The sequence below is a fragment of the Silurus meridionalis genome, chromosome 8, assembly GCF_014805685.1.
Source record: "Silurus meridionalis isolate SWU-2019-XX chromosome 8, ASM1480568v1, whole genome shotgun sequence".
Taxonomy (NCBI): Eukaryota; Metazoa; Chordata; class Actinopteri; order Siluriformes; family Siluridae; genus Silurus; species Silurus meridionalis.
In genome coordinates, this window is record NC_060891.1 from 13,590,553 (window position 1) to 13,607,314 (window position 16,762).

At 39.3% G+C, this 16,762-nt stretch overlaps 1 protein-coding gene across 4 annotated transcripts; it reads left to right on the forward strand.

Annotated features, from left to right (window-relative positions):
• The first annotated feature begins 2 nt into the window (after window positions 1-2).
• zfyve28 (zinc finger, FYVE domain containing 28) lies at window positions 3-14,400 on the forward strand. 4 transcript variants are annotated; one of them, XM_046855297.1, is made up of 14 exons: window positions 3-659; window positions 4,556-4,696; window positions 4,808-4,945; window positions 5,117-5,319; window positions 8,066-8,155; window positions 8,436-8,525; window positions 8,639-8,740; window positions 9,049-10,452; window positions 10,687-10,779; window positions 10,996-11,147; window positions 12,562-12,678; window positions 12,768-12,869; window positions 13,251-13,354; window positions 13,471-14,400. In XM_046855297.1, exons 1-14 carry the CDS (start codon window positions 621-623, stop codon window positions 13,600-13,602), a joined length of 2,907 nt encoding a protein of 968 aa, XP_046711253.1. In that variant the 5' UTR covers window positions 3-620; the 3' UTR covers window positions 13,603-14,400. The 4 variants fall into 4 exon arrangements, with proteins under 4 accessions (XP_046711253.1, XP_046711254.1, XP_046711255.1 ...); XM_046855296.1 differs by having other exon boundaries at window positions 153-659; window positions 10,993-11,147; XM_046855298.1 differs by lacking the exon at window positions 10,687-10,779 and having other exon boundaries at window positions 10,993-11,147.
• The last annotated feature ends 2,362 nt before the right edge of the window (window positions 14,401-16,762 follow it).

Sequence of the window (16,762 nt, forward strand, 5' to 3'; positions counted from 1 at the left end):
TTATTTCATGAAAGGTAGTTTTGGTTTGAAAAAAAAAACCTCTGGCCAAATCTCATAATATTTAACAAGGCTACGTTTAACGCTTGAAATTCTGACCAATCAGATTTATTCACAGAGAATCCTCGCGTCTGATTGGTGAAAAATTAAATGAACGCCTATCAGAAAATAGACTGCAGGAAAGTATGAGCCAATCGTAGAGCTTCATGCGGGCTGTGTCGCTGAAAAAAAAAATCGGTTGGGGGGAAAAAACACGTTTTGTGAAGTGCGGCGCTGATTCAGGTGGATGCCACTTCCGCAGTTGTCCTCCGTTGGTTCGTTAGCGGCTTGTGGAGCCGCGGAGTCGCTTCAGCTCAGACATGAGAAAGGAGAACCAGCCGGGCGTCGGGACCAGCGGGGATCAGGAGCAGGTTCAGCGCTGCTGCGTGTGTGCGGTGGAGTAACACTGCTAGGCTGGATTTCCTGCACTTGTTCAGCCCCGCTGTTCTCCGAGCTGTGTGAACTGACAGAGCCCGTGTGAGCTTTGCTAGCGTCACTTAGCAGTGCAGGGTTTCTCTGGTGCTCGGATCGGGGTTTTTTCTCGGAAGGGCTTCAAAGTATCGGGAAAGCTGGCGAGGTAGCCCATGATGAATCGCTTCCGAAAGTGGCTGTATAAGCCAAAGGTAAGTGTGACATGAATCCGGGACAGTGATTTCCATCCCCGCCGGTGTCGCGGCTAATACAGCAGCTGGATTAGCTAAGGAGCGCTGCTGTACTGCTGTGATTGTCAACGGTGTGCTCAAGACTGCAGATCTTATTCATATAAAACCCTGGGAACTGATTAGACCCCGCGTGTATTTCAGCTTTTTTTTTTTTTTAACATTACACCATAAGGATGCGCCTTTATTTCTTGAGGGAGGGAATAAACCAGCGCACGAGCAGTGTGTGTGCACAGAGGGACGCTGGAGCTGTGCTCAGGTTACTGAAGTTCCGCTTGAGCGGTGCTTCAGTCTCCTCACTTTCCCTCAGTCCCACTGCATTGTTGTGTCCATCCTCAGCACACAGGAACACCTCTGTCCTGTCCAACATCCTCACTAGATGATCTAGTTTGATCTCTGGTTGTGTCCCTTATGTGTAATGTAAAAAAAAAAAAAAAAAGCTAAAACATGTAAACATAATCCAATTATTCAGATCTCAGTCCAGTTGTTTGAATGTCTATATACATGTCTATGTAGGTTATTGAACAGATTTCGAGCACTATGAGAATTTCAGTGCATTTCCGGTCAATACAGCATGCTTGGAATTGGTAGGATTGATGGGATCAATACATTTCAAGTACAGGTCATCTCCCAGTTGCTGAAATTGGTTGGAGGCTTGTTGAAAAAGTACTAAAATGAAAATTGTTTCCAGGTTTAAAAAGAAAGAATTCTAAATACATGTAGAAAAACAGTGTGCAAGACGCCAGTCTTAAATCTGTCGTGTCCAGACATTCACCTATTTGATTTTATTTCATTTTTTGCTTTAATACAATAATTTTAATGCTAATTTTTATTCATTCTCTTATTGAGATCCCAGTTCTGTTGTTTAAATGTGTATGATCATTTTTAGACTAATAAACATGTTTTAAGCACTGTGAGAGCCATGCATTTCAGTGCATCCAGTTAACACATCATGCTTGTGATACTGAATAATAAAACTCAATAGGATTGTACCATAAAATTAATCCTATAGTTGCTGAAATAGATTGGAGGCCTCTTGTGCAGAGCTCTTGAAAAAGAGAATGCAAATCTACTGTCTCCAGTCCTAAAAAGAAAAACAGTGATTCCAAACACATGCAGACGTGTGTGAGACGTGTCGTTTTGAATCTGTTGCTTGCAGACATTCCCCGGATTTAATTTTTATTTATTATTTTGCTCTAACACAATCATTCTAATGCGCATCAAATTAATTTTGAATGATGTAGTTCAAGCCCTTATAACATAAGTTAACTCAGTACGGAGGGTCTGTCTTGAATTCCTTTTTTTAAAAAACGGTCAAGGAAACAGCAAGACTCTTGCACTGCTCCAGGCCACAGATTTCATTCATTTGTTTTTATTGGTTGTCTCTCCAGATCCTAAAATGAAAAGGAACATTTGGTTACAAAATTCTGAGCATGTAGAACAGTTCGTATTTAAGGTCATAAATAAAAGGTGCACCAGAATTAATAGTGCAAAATCTGTGTTAAAGAAAAACAAGATGGGTTTTAAATTTTTTAATTAGCATAATATCAAACTGAATATTGGCTCAATTTACTTAGTAACTCGACTTCTCATAATATTTTTGTATTTAAGATATATTTGACATATTTAACCATTCATGGTAACTAGTAATACCCAAAGAAATTCTTATCAGTGTAATGTAAGTGAAATATGCTTGCACATATATTTTACTTTTTTAATTTATTAACACTTAAGCAGTCATCTTTAGTTTCCTCTTTGACTGGAGCAAAAACATGAGGTGAGATAGAGGGCAGATATCCATAGTCATTTATCAACATGGGGAAGATTAGAAACGCACAAACAAAATGAGATAAATGTGTGCTGACCTTCATAATTCAGGGCAATGGCTGTTACCTTTGTTACCGAGGGTGCCAATAATTCAGAGTCTGACTGTAGATCTATTGCCATTGATTAATCTGGAATTTTGAATGGAAAATGTGGCAGCAGGAATTCGTCTTGTCCTAGTAATTAGTTAATAAGTGACTTCTTGTTTGTTAATGTGCGAGCCTGATTTTGAGTGCAGGCCTAGACGGATGTAGTGACGATCAACGACTGATCAAGACATTTCGTTTGTTTACATGTCCTGCAAGAATTTGCATCACAGCTCAGGAATAGGCTTGGAGAGCATGACCTCATCAGAGCATTACAACAGGAACATTTTGCCAATTGGTATTTCTGAAAGGAATCTTGTTTGAGCTGTAAGAGTGTAATGGCTCACCAGGGTTCCGGGAGGGGTTCAGAGTGGAGTAACATACTACTTACCATCAGATCTGATTTAATTTTAGCACAGTCGTCTTACTGGTGAAATTTTCGATGTGTGGCCCAATTCAATAAAGCTTTTGGGTGAGTCCTTATGTTTGTGCGTATAGCGTAGCCTTATTTGCCCTGACTTTGCATCTCAGTGATATGATATGCGTCTAACAGCCCTGCTCTGACTTACCGTGTGTAGTGCTTACTAGAAATAAGAACATGATACCTGGATTAAGAGTCATCAAGCCTTACTGTTTGAGTCTGACGGTTTATTAGATTAATAGTTCAATCGTCCAGGTTTATTAAGGTGTTCTGAAAATTTGTCACTTGAGACCAGATTTGTATTAATTTTTTAACACTGAAAACCCTTAAACACACTAAAAATGATATGATGACTGAGCAACAAACAACAGCAGCAATGTTACAATGACCTCTGGTCAACCACATTAGATAATACGTCTTTCATGTCACTGGCGGGCTGAAGTGTGTGTAATTACACAGTGTAGCACACACTTTTGACGTAAGGTGTACAGTCCAGGAGATAACAGATGATGAAATGTGACCTTCTCTTCGTGAATCCCAGGCTAAGCAAACAACATTTTCTTTCAAGTGGTTTAACTGAACAGAAGTAGTCCCTCTTTAGTCAGATATTTTTGCAGTCATTTTAGGACTACAATTGCCAGAAACAGTTCTAAATTCACATCTTTATTAGAGCAGTTGATAAATTCAACAAAAAGGAATAAATAACCAGTTCCGCCCAGAGGACGATGGGTTCCTCTCTGCATTTCTGAATTTTAAATATATATTCAGAAGCTAATCATTCCCTTAGTCTATTTTTTTTAATACAAATTTATACACAAAATTGAATTGAACTGAATTCTTTAATGGTTAAATCTGCTACACTATGCATTTTAAGGGGTTTGTATGGGTGAACAAATCTGCTTATCCATCTCCACACCAGGGTGTGTGCCAAACATGTGATGTAACCAAAACCAGATTTCCTTCAAAATATAAGAAAGCTGTTCCCTGCTTTGGGGAAAAAATAACCAAATCTAAATATTTTGAACAGTTTTGCCAACTGTATCAGCAGAAATCTGTGTGGTCATAAACGAGTGCTTCTTTTAATTAAGTAATGTGCACTTGTATGAATCAGTGACCCTAATAGCTAAGAAGAGAAAACCATAATAATAGGGACAGCATTCCATAAGGCTTTACTGGTTAGTGTGCAGCACAAAGATGTGAAAAGTTTGTTGGAATAATTTCTGGAATGTTCCCCTCCCACACCCATGATGCACTGCCTGGAGAATGTTCCTTGTGGCTTATGGAATGTGGCAGAAGAAGGCCAAAGGTCTGCCTGTGGTTCAGTATACTTTTTAATTTCAGGTTTGGTATCTTTTTCTACCATCATGCAGCAGCTTGTATTTCTTGCTGGTCTTTAATTCTCAACAATGTTCAGCACTAAACAAACATGTACTGGGTAATGGATTGTAGTCACTGTTCACATCTAAGTAGATCAGTTTTCTATTTACTGCTCCATGACATACTCTGTGTCTTCCTGTTGTGTGGTACAGAGGTCGGACCCTCAGCTACTTGCCCAGTTTTACTACGCGGATGAGGAGCTGAATCAGGTGGCCTCAGAGCTGGATAGTCTGGACGGCAGGAAGGACCCTCAGAGATGTACACTGCTCGTCAACCAGTTCCGCTCATGCCAGGTCGAGTGTGTCATCTGCTTCTCGCTGCAGGATGATCCATGCTGGGTTTATGTGTAATCAGTGTAAACATTAGACACACTCGCTGACTGTGTTGCTTTTACTCTTTTGTAGGACAACGTGCTGAATATCATAAACCAGATCATGGATGAGTGTATACCAGAAGATCGAGCAAACCGAGACTTTTGTGTAAAATTCCCAGAGGAGATTCGTCATGACAACCTTGCAGGACAGCTATGGTTTGGGGCAGAGGTACATTCAAATGTACATTGTACATCTGGAACCATTTCAGAAGGTTACATTTCATGAAAACGAGCTAAGAAGGAGTGCATGTTGTGGGCTAGCCATAGAGGTATTGCTCAGCAGTTTAAGTCGTGCTTCTTCCAGTTAATTATATATTTTTTACACTGCTGTTGTGTTTAGTGTCTTGCAGCAGGATCAATCATCATGAACCGGGAGATCGAGAGCATGGCAATGCGCCCACTGGCCAAAGACTTGACACGCAGTCTGGAGGAGGTGCGCAACATCACTCGGGACCAAGCACTGCGAGACCTTAACTTCTACACGGAGCGCATGAGGGAGGCGCTACGCCAGTTTGACAGCCTTTTTGCCGAGTTCGAGCTCAGGTACACGTAAATGTCTGCTTCATTTAATAGTATAATTTACAATTTTTAACTTTAAACTTTTTAATTTTTTGAAATGCCACAGCACAATTGAGTTCTTGAATCTGTTTTTTGTTATAAGGTGTTCACAAAACAAAAAAAAACCCAAAAAGATAAATCTAATCCTAGGTTTACATTGTTGTTATTATGCTTTCGAAACGAGAGTCTCCATGACTCAGCACTCTTAGATTTTCAGTAACATGACAATCTACAGTTTTTTTTAGTTCGTTTCTTCAACAAAATAAAATGTAACAATTAAACATTTCAGTGTTATAAAGGCAATAAAACACTTCTGGATATTATTGATAATTATGTACCGTAATTTCCGGACTATTAAGCGCACCCAAATATAAGCTGCACCCACTGAATTTGACAAAGATTTTTATTTTGAACATACAGTTGTGTTCAAAATTATTCAACCCCCACTGAAATTGATTGTTTTGGTCGGTTTGACATTGATTATGACCATTCAGTCATCCTGCTTACAATTAAATCAAAGAGGCACGTGTAGGTCAGACAAATATAACATAACATTTATAATGAAATAACCACAAATGTCTTTTCTGAGCTCACATCATTATCAGTTTTATTCAACCCCCAAGTGACATTCAATCTTAGTACTTAGTACAACATCCTTTTACAGTTATAACAGCTTTTAAACGTGAAGCATAGCTTGACACAAGTGTCTTGCAGCGATCTACGGGCATCTTCGCCCATTCATCATGGGCAAAAGCCTCCAGTTTAGTCACATTCTTAGGCTTGCACTGCAACTGCTTTCTTTAAGTCCCACCAGAGGTTCTCAATCGGATTTAAGTCTGGTGACTGCGATGGCCACTTCAAAATGTTCCAGCCTTTAATCTGCAACCATGCTCTAGTGGACTTGGAGGTATGCTTGGGATCATTGTCCTGTTGAAAGGTCCAACGCCTTCCAAGCCTCAGGTTTGTGACGGACTGCATCACATTGTCATCCAATATCTCCTGGTACTGAAGAGAATTCATGGTACCTTGCACACGCTGAAGCTTCCCAGTACCTGCAGAAGCAAAACAGCCCCAAAGCATGATTGACCCCCCGCCATGCTTCACAGTAGGCAAGGTGTTCTTTTCTTCATAGGCCTTGTTCTTCCTCCTCCAAACATAGCGTTGATCCATGGGCCCAAACAGTTCTAATTTTGTTTCATCAGTCCACAGAACACTATCCCAAAACTTCTGTGGTTTGTCCACATGACTTTTGGCATACTGCAGTCGACTCTTCTTATTCTTTGGGGACAGCAAGGTGCGCCTGGGAGTTCTGGCATGGAGGCCTTCATTACGCAGGGTGCGCCATATTGTCTGAGCAGAAACTTCAGTACCCACATCTGACAAATCTTTTCTCAGTTCCTCAGCAGTCACACGGGGACTTTTCTCCACTCTACGCTTCAGGTAGCGCACAGCAGTCAAGTCAGCATCTTCTTTCTGCCACGACCAGGTAGCGTTTCAACAGTGCCCTTTGCCTTGAATTTGCGAATGATGCTTCCTATGGTGTCTCTTGGTATGTTTAACATCTTTGCAATCTTCTTATAGCCATTGCCCTTCCTGTGAAGAGTAATCACCTGTTCTCTTGTCTTCCTGGACCATTCTCTTGACCTCACCATGTTTGTAACCACACCAGTAAATGTCTAGAAGGAGCTGAGTATCACAGTCATTTTAAAGCTGCCTAATTGGTGCTTATTAGGCTTTATTGCTGCTCCCTGATATCCACAGGTGTTTTCAATACCTGATTGAAAACACTTCATTGAACCTCTGTTCTTCAGAGTGGTAGTCTTTAAGGGGTTGAATAATTATGTCAATGAAGAATTCACAAAAGAAACATTTACTACTGTATTACAAAACTAATTGATGTCATTTTAGTTGCATATGGTTCTTTAAGAAGTCCTTGTAGGATTTCATTCTGAATACAATTACAAATGTACACTAAATTCCCTAAAACCATTTACAGCATTGGGGGTTGAATAATTTTGAACACAACTGTAAATAAGCCGCAGTGTCTACATTGAAACTAATGAACTTTACACAGGCTTTAATGAAAGACAGTGTCTGTTACACGGCTTGTATCTAAACAGTAGCCTACCAAGAAAGTCATTGTTCACTGTCTTCCTCCTTCCTTTCACAACAATTTCTCTGAAAAGTTTTTCTTTTGGCATCGTCGTGCGTTTAAAAATCACCACCGGTGAATCTTTTCTCCCGATGCTGTGCAGCTCAGAACACAGGTGAAGTGTGTTTTTTTTCATGCCCGGTTGTTTTCAGCGTGACGAATGATTCGCATTTCCTGTAGACAGTCCGAGTGAGCGGCAGGTCAAACGTCAGAGGAACATCATCCATATTTATGCTGTGGTGCGGCCCGATTCAGTGGGAGTGCATCTGATTTAATATAAAAAATTTAATTGGTTCGCCTGAACCTGTTCGGCAATTTTATTGGTCTAATTTTATGGGGCTCAGTTTTTTGGCTTGAAGTTTGTGAAACCGAGAAAAACCCAGGAAAAATCCATAAATTAGCCGCTTCTTTGTTTAAGCCGCGAGGTTTAAAGCAGCTTATGGTCCGGAAAATACGGTAAATACTTTTTTAACAGCACAAAGTTGATTTTTTTTCCTATAACAGCAATTGTAATCGTAATTTGTGTCTGTATTGTGGGGTAATTAATCTGTGTGTTTTGCTGATTGTGTTGTATTACAGTTATGTATCTGCCATGGTGCCTGTAAAGTCTCCTAAAGAGTACTATGTCCAGCAGGAGGTCATTGTGCTCTTCTGTGAGACCGTAGAGAGGTGAGTAACACGGAAAAATAAAACAAGGTTTGATTTTTGAAGTCTCAAATATATTCTTTTTAACTTTCCTACTGCATTGCTCTTATCTTTGAAACTTTCCAAGCAAAAAAAAAAAAAAGGAAAACAGGCATTTACTGGAAATGTGAAAAAGCATTCATGCAGTTGTGGTCAGTCTAGCCTTGCTTTATGAAAATAATCGAAACAATCAGACAGTATATTGTACAAACAGAGTCTACTGTTTGAATTCAGTAATTCTGAATGTAGCATCTTTTCTATCAAGGGCCTTGAAGCTTGGCTATCTCACACAAGACATGATCGATGATTATGAACCTGCTCTCATGTTTACAATCCCTCGACTAGCTATCGTGTGGTAAGCAATAGTTTTTTCGCGTTAAATACCATCTATTAATTGGACTGTAGGCTCTTTTTTATTTAGAAAAATCGTATTTCTGATTTTTGTTACAATTTTGTTTGTGTTGTTAGCGGACTCATTGTGTATCCTGATGGACCTCTTAACCTGGAAAACAAACCAGAGGACATGTCTGAACTCTTCCGACCTTTTCGCACATTACTGAAAAAAATTAGGTAACATTTTTCTGTATGTTAAAACCAATACAAGACTAAACAGTTTTCCTCTTGGACATTATATGGTTACGGTATTTGTAATACAGGAATTGCATTTATATATTGGCTAACCTATGTAGAACATAGTAATTGGGGTGTAGCTTTCTTCTCTTGCATGGCCTTATATCGAAACTTATGTGCCTATGAGACTTTCTGTTCTCATAGTTCTAATAACAGTGTGGTTTATTGGGCTCTGTGGTTAGCCATTTGTTTTCATCACAGTACAGCACAACATACTTCTAAATGATGTTTTTGTGGTTTTGATGCAGGGACCTTTTGCAGACTCTGACGGAGGAGGAGTTAACGACGCTGGAGCGGAATCTGTGCATCTCACAGGATGGGGAGTTTCCTGGAGACCCCGTCTCCTCTACCCCGGAGTCTGCCACCTCAGTCAGCTCCACAAATCAGTCAGAGGAGTCCCAGAAAAGAGAAGAGCAAAAGGATGGGGAGAGAGTGACAGAGCTGGTTCTGTGTTCCTCCCAGTGTGAAGAGGATGATTCATGGGAGAAGGACCAGCAACAGTCGGATGTCCCAAATGAAGGAGAAGAGGACTCAGAAGTGGACCTGGCTTGTTCCATGCAGTATGACGAAGAGGAGATTGAGCAGCTCAACATGATGGTGCATCGTGTTGGTGATCACATGTCCACACTGCTCTCACCTCCAAGCCAGAGGCCATCTCCAGCTTATTATCGCCATAAAAAAAAGACCAGTGTGGGCAAATCTAGTGTCGGGGAATCGAGCACTTCTTCAAGCACTGAAAACTCTCCACATCGAGCTCCGGGCTCCCAACAAGAAGAAGATGAGCGGGTCTTCTTCATGGAGGACTTGGAAGGCAGCGGTGGAGATGCTGGAACTAGCTCAGGGGAAGTCCGTCAGGGACAGCGAGTCTCTCCTATTGTGAACCTCGGCTCGCTCAAGCCCATCAGGCCAGAGCCTACAGTTAACTCCACCTGCAATGGGTGGATGACAGCCTGTCAATCAAACGAGGATGATGATCAGAGCAGCCAGGATAAACTTTGCCTGTCTTCTGAACTTGCAGGAACCTCAGAAACATTACCACTTGTAAATGGCTGGGAGGGGCAGCTGGACGGAGAGGAAGAAGAAGGGGTGGGACCAGCCGAGGTCATTGCTCACCGGACAGGTGGGATGAAGCTGTCAGCCACTGTGATCTTTAACCCACGCTCACCTAATCACCCTGAGTTAGTGGTTATACCACGCACAAACGAGGGAACTGCTCATCGCCTGCTCAACTCCTGTGTGTGCTGCACTACTGGATGTGTCGATGCTCATGATGACTCCGCAACCACAGATACCACCACTGGAAATGGGAATCTGGAATTTAGCAAGTGCAAGCTTGCTATCACAAGCACCGTTATCCAGTCAGCAATGGGTGCCTGTGGTACAGGGAAGGAAGATGCACCTTTGCCCCTCCCACCTCCACCCGGCTCACAACAATTGAAGGCGTATGATGAGGACCAAGAGAGAGGAAGGCTTCCTCATGCTCCCTGTTGTGAGAAGTGCCTCGCCAATAGCTCCAAGCTCCCGCCACACAGAGACACTGGAGAGGACGAGTCCAGAGAAGGATACTCTCATCAGGAAAGTGCTTGCCCAGTAATGGCTAGCTCTGCAGCAAAGGATAAACAACCCAAAGAAGACTGCAAAAATGACTCCAGGTTTGTGTATGTTTTAGAAAGCTAGAGTACAAGAAGGGACCGATTTATTCTTCTTTATATTTTTATATTATTTCTCTATTTCCTTTTTTTCCCCCTCTATTGTTGTGTTGTTTTTTGTTTTTATTTTATTTTAGAATCAAATATTGAATCCCTATTCAGTTGTTTTTGCTTCTTTTCTTTTTTTTTTTTCATTTAACCCTCCACCCTTTATTTTCCTTGATTGGTGGGCTGCAGTTTACAGGGATCCCCTCTCAGTTCAGGGAGCAGCAGTGACTGTGAGAGTGTATCTGTCACCACATGCAGTCTATCCAGTTCATGCACACCAAGGTAAATATAATTTGGCCCAAAGTGCAATAATGCCAATGCATCCAATTTATTCAATATGTTTTTCTTTATTACAGCGCTTTTCTTTTTCGCACTACATCTGACAAAATGTTTCAATTGGAAAGTGTGTTTGTTCCCTGGTTACATCATGTTTTGTCTATCCTTCTTGAACATGTCCATTTTGCCTTATATTTCTTTTCTCTGTGGTTCTGTCAGTAGTTTGACCACAAGCTCTGAGATGTCTGAGGAGCTTGATCACCAGGAGCTTCAGCTGGCACTGCAGGCTTCTAAACTGGTTGCTCACAACAAAATACGTGCTCGTTTCCATAGCAGTAGTGACCTCATCCATCGTCTGTTTGTCTGCATATCTGGTAAGTGCAATTGTATATTATACACTGTATTGTTTTGGCCAAAAGTGTCTTTAAACCTGTAAATAAAATGTACAGATAATAAAAATGAAGATGCTTATGATAGTCAGTTTATATAGTGAAGATATAATGAAGGACTGGTCCATTCCCTGGATACGCCACTGTACACAAATAATAGTAGCCTGATCTTCCTATTAAATTAATTATCTTTAACAGCTCTGAGTTTCAGGGATGAGTGTATATTTGCACTTTCTCACAAAAAATGTAAGCATCACCCACTTCAGTATTCAATGGCTGTATGTCTCACTGACAATTGTAGCCTAGTGTCACTGTAAACACTAAATGCATTTTTCTAAAAAGCATGAAAATACCGAGCCCACAGCTCAGTAAACAGTTAGGCAGTGACAGGCAGGCAAAAATAGCTTATAGAGGTTTTTTTTTTTTTTCTAAATCAGCAGGTTTTCTGTGAGTATCATTACAGTTCAAAGGTTTTTTTATTATAAATAAAGTAGTTGCACTTTCAGGACATCGTGTCTCATTGCACAGGCAGAATCATGATCTTTTTTATAAAATGCCTTTAGTGTATAAAAGCAATAGAACTGGCTGTTCCAAAAGACCTTCTGAGAGGAATGTATGAATATCTTTTTTATTAAAATCTTGTACTTTATTTGCACTGCATTTCATTGCCTCTGTACTTGTACAAGGACAAATTGGGAATCTAATTGTATTTCCTACTTAGTTTGGTAGCGCATATACAATGTGGGTGCTCCTCACTGTCCATTAATCTGCCTAAACTCTTTTAATGGGAATCATACCAATAATTGACCTTGATATAAGCACACTACATTAATTTAACATGCATTGTATGGTCAGAAGTATGTGGACACCTAAAGATCTAAACCAGATGTGCTTATTGAACAACTCTGTCCATAACCATGGCCATTAACATGGATTTAGTCCTTTTTTTTCCTATTATAATAACAGATTTAGGATGAACCGATCTGCCGACTGTGCACTAATCCTCCTTGCCTGACCTCACTAACGCTCTTGTAGCTGAATAGGAAAATTGCCACAGTCACAGTCTGTTCCACAAAATGTTGTGGAAAGACTTTCCAGAAAAAAAAAGTGTTCAGTCAGGTTGAGATCAGTGCTTTGTCCAGGCCACCTCAGTTTGCCAGCCTTTAAATCCTGTCATTATGGACTACATAGAGGTGTTGTCATGCTGAAACAGGTTCGAGTCGATCATCATGTCTTTTGGACATGTAGTGTGTTTTGAAATGCACCTCTGTAGATTGTAGATCTCCATTTTTATAGCAAATATACTGGGATCCATGCATTTGTTGGTTTTAGTTTTTTTTCCCCCTGCTGATGGTTCACTCTTTTTCTTCTTCGAACATTTTGCTTTCATTGTCCTCAGGAGTGGCTGATCAATTGCAAACAAATTACGCAAGTGACCTGAGGAGCATCCTGAAGACGCTGTTTGAGGTTATGGCAACAAAATCTGAGCAAGGGGACAATGAGAAGCAGAACAAAGGTGAGTGAGCGTGAGAATGAATAAAGCCTTGTCTGGGTTATATACTTTGTATAATTGATGCTATACTTTAACTGATCTTTTCATTGCAGTGCCGAGAGTAGGAAGTGCTGGATTAGAAGACTGCGCTCTTTGTCAAGAGACCATGACCTCATCAGAACTCGCAGCGAAGGCTCGAGACGGCCAGTTCGAAGGTCAGTAATGTGTAATCCTCATCCTGCAGTCTTCAGTGTTTAAGAGGATGTTACATTAGAGTACAAAAGTCCTCCACAATAAGGAACAATTTTATTTCATGCTTAATGAAATAGCAGTACAAATCGATTTTTCTTTTTTCAAATGATGTCTTTTAAGCTTTATATGGACTTCATTCCAAAATAAAAAAAGTCATATTTAACTATACATGTTTTTTTACTATTCGAATTCATACACAGGCGAGGACCTGCAGTTAATGTTCACATTTAACAATAGAATGTCCTGCCTAGGTTTAATGAATGGCTAATGTTATACTAGTAAGTTATAGCTTCTGTTTAATGTGCAGGGCTTATAGTTCAGTTATTCTATTGTTTCCCCTCTAGACCCCCCTGAGTGGGTTCCTGATGAGGCCTGTAACTCCTGCATCGCCTGTAAGGCTCCTTTCACTGTCATCCGAAGAAAACACCACTGTCGGAGCTGTGGAAAGGTGACAGCCACTCCTACTCTTTATTGTTGATCATCTGCATCAAAAACAAAACTTTCTGATGAGAGGCATATCGTATGTGTATGAACACTGTGTGAGCTCTGTTCTGTCTGTTGCAGATCTTCTGCTCCCGCTGCTCTTCACACTCTGCTCCGTTACCCCGCTATGGTCAAATGAAGCCTGTGAGAGTGTGCACTCACTGCTACATGTTTCACGTCACACCTTTCTACAGTGACAGGACTAGTGTTTGACCATAACCCTGCCTTGCACCACCATCACACATGGACATAAGCACATTTACCATGCAGAGAGATGAAAATGTTTAGCGAAAGCTGCACCCCCCCCCCCCCCCATGGTTGAGTTTGTGCATATGCACAGATGCGCACATTTATTTAATTATATTTAAAGATATATAAATATTCATGTAAATATGGATACACTACAATATTCAAGAGACGCAACCCTAAGCAAAGAACAAATTAGCTTTGAAGTACCGATTTATGAATAATTTAAAGTTTTAAATGCTTATTATCAAGCATATTGAGAAATGGCGCCAAAGTATTTGCTGTAATTTTCTTAAGTGGAGCATGGTGAGGTGAATTGGCAGAAATGATGATTGTGATCAGAGGTCCAATCTTAGGGACTCTCACTCAGTGATTTTAGTTAGGTTTAAAAAAAACAAAAAACATTTTTAATAGTCTTTTGCTAATACTGATTTCATGTAATAGTGTCAGAAGTTCAATAGGGCTCAGATTCTTTACTGAATGTAAACCATGATGAACACGTGAGCAACTGTGACGAGTATAAAGACAATAATATGAACATTATTTGCACCATTGATTATGCAATATGTGGTCGTCATTATCTACTGACGAGGTTTTTTTTTTATTATTATTACTATTCAAAAAGTTTATTTAAGAAGAGATGCTGCTCTCTATAATATATAAAGTGAGGCTTTAGAATATGTTGAATGGCTGAAAAAGATATGTATATAAGCTGAAGTGGCTATGTATCTAATAAATGAGAAGATTCTTCTTTTAAACTCTTAATAGCAATGAATGTGTAACTATATAAATGCTTTTTTTAATAGTATTTACTGAACTGGAAAGAAATTGCTTTTTACAGCAATGTCCGGTCCCTCAACTACTCATTACGACAAGTCTTTCCTACCTTTTCCCAAACAAACATGGTACAATCTGAGATTTTGTAGTATAATCACTATGATCTTTTGCATGCTTGTTAGCAGTTCTTGAGGTGAGCATTTCTCAAAAAAAAACACTAATTTTAACCAGTTAATAAAGAAAAAAAAACTTGATTTGATCTGGGCATTACACAGTGCTTTAGGAATAATCTCTCAGCCCTATTTTTGTAGAAGTGAACAGTCTTCCCCCTACCTCATTTATTTCCCTCTCAGTATTTTACCACCTAACCTCAGCCGCCTGACTTCCGAAATTAATCTCTTACAGGTATGTGTTTCTTTATGGCACGTCTCTATTGCCCCAGATTTTATTTTGTTTTTGTTTTACTAATCAGAAAATGCACTTTTGTGGTTTTTGTGCTTGAATCTTTCACCATGAAATATAATCATAATCGTCATAAACAGCAAGCTGTTAAAATCCAGTATCAAAAATAATAATTTTCACATAGATTCTACTGTTAGTATTCTTGTTAATAAATTCATTATAAGCTATTAACTAATTGTAAACTTAAATGCTGTTTGCATTCCTCTCATTAGTTCTAAGCAAATGCACTTTTTTTTTTTTTTTTTTTGGCAAATCTTTGGCCGAAATCCTTTCGAACAAAATCGCTATTCTTGTTTCTCGGTTTCATCCAGTTGCCTTCTTGTTCTTCACTCTTTAAGAGTTTACCTCATTGTCAATACCTCTACACTTATAGAAAGTTCTGAGATTTGACCGTTTGACACACTTTAGCATATGAATATTTACGCCAGAGTTTCATATTCTGTTAACTTCATATTATATGTATGAGGTTTATTAGTCTTAATTCTGCCATGCTTATGTAATATTGTAACAGTATGTAATATGCTAGCTATTTCCAGCCCATGATAGTTCTTGAATCTCCTGCTTTTTTCAAACACCAATTCTGGTATCCTCAATGTTTGAGGCTGTCTAACAGCAGTACTCGGTGCACGGTGTACATCAGTGCCTGCTAAGTCAAAGCTTTAAAATTTAGTACCTCTCAACTACTCAGTTGTTATGCTTATATTATTTAATGAGTTATATATATTTTCATTTTCAGCTAAATAAGCTTTTTTTTGTTCCCACACAGCTGGGCAACCAGTTGTCTGCTACTGGAGTCCTGGGGAACAATCTTTTGCTAGGAAAACTGCATACGATTGTTTACATGAGTTGCAGGTATGGCTCAAAGCGTGAAAGGCTCCAAACTTAAAAATCATTCAATAGCTGGATACCTTTCTGATGTTGTTGCTGCTCTTCAGGTATATTACTGTACTTTGCAATGATGCTAGGTAAAGGTTCATCTTTCTAGATCGGAATACTCAAATTCTGTCGTACGATACAACCAAAAGTTGGGATCTTCCCATGGTAGGTTTTTTCTTTTCAAATCTAGCTATTGACCTGGTGTGTAAGGAGTTTGACTTTTCCCTGTCACCAATCCTCAGGCCTCAGTAATATTTTGTGGTCATTTTGCATTGAAAGTGAAGAAGCTTTTTTTCTTTTACAAAGAACAAAAATGATGATAATATATATAAATGTACAAATAAGGTTTTTCTGTATAAATGACCTGTGAGAATTGTACACCCTATTTATTCAAAGCTTGTTTTTATTTTAGTATGGCTGTATCAATTCAATAAGCGATAAAGGAGAGCTTTTCGAAGTCATAATTTGAGTATTTGTCATGCAATGAAAGTAATAAATGACCCTATTCCTTTAAAAAAAAAAAAAGCGAAGCTTGTTCTTTTTTTTTTTTACGTCCTCTATCAGTTTTAAGATGCTTGTTCTTATTCTTAATTCTTATTATTCTTAATTCTTGTTCTTATTATATGCAACCTGAGGATGTTGTGTTATGCAAAGTTGAAAGCATAGTTTGAAATGTTTACCTCTTCTGTATAAATTTTGGATTATAAAATGCCTTGTGATTGATACATACAGTGATTGGTCACTTTGGCTGTTTGGTTCTGCTGTGACATTCAGTATTTTTCTAAGCTCCACATGAACAAACCACATTTTTATCTCCATTATTACCATAAGAAATGTAAGCAGAAAAATGGTCCAATAGACACTATATACACTTGATATTGAAAAAAAAATTGCATGAGGACATGAAAGATAAGTGATGTGTGTTGCACAGAAGAGACTTGACAGAATGACGTTGCGGTACAGCCTGCTATCTGTGGTTGTCATGGCAACATTTATTCTATCTGCACTGGCA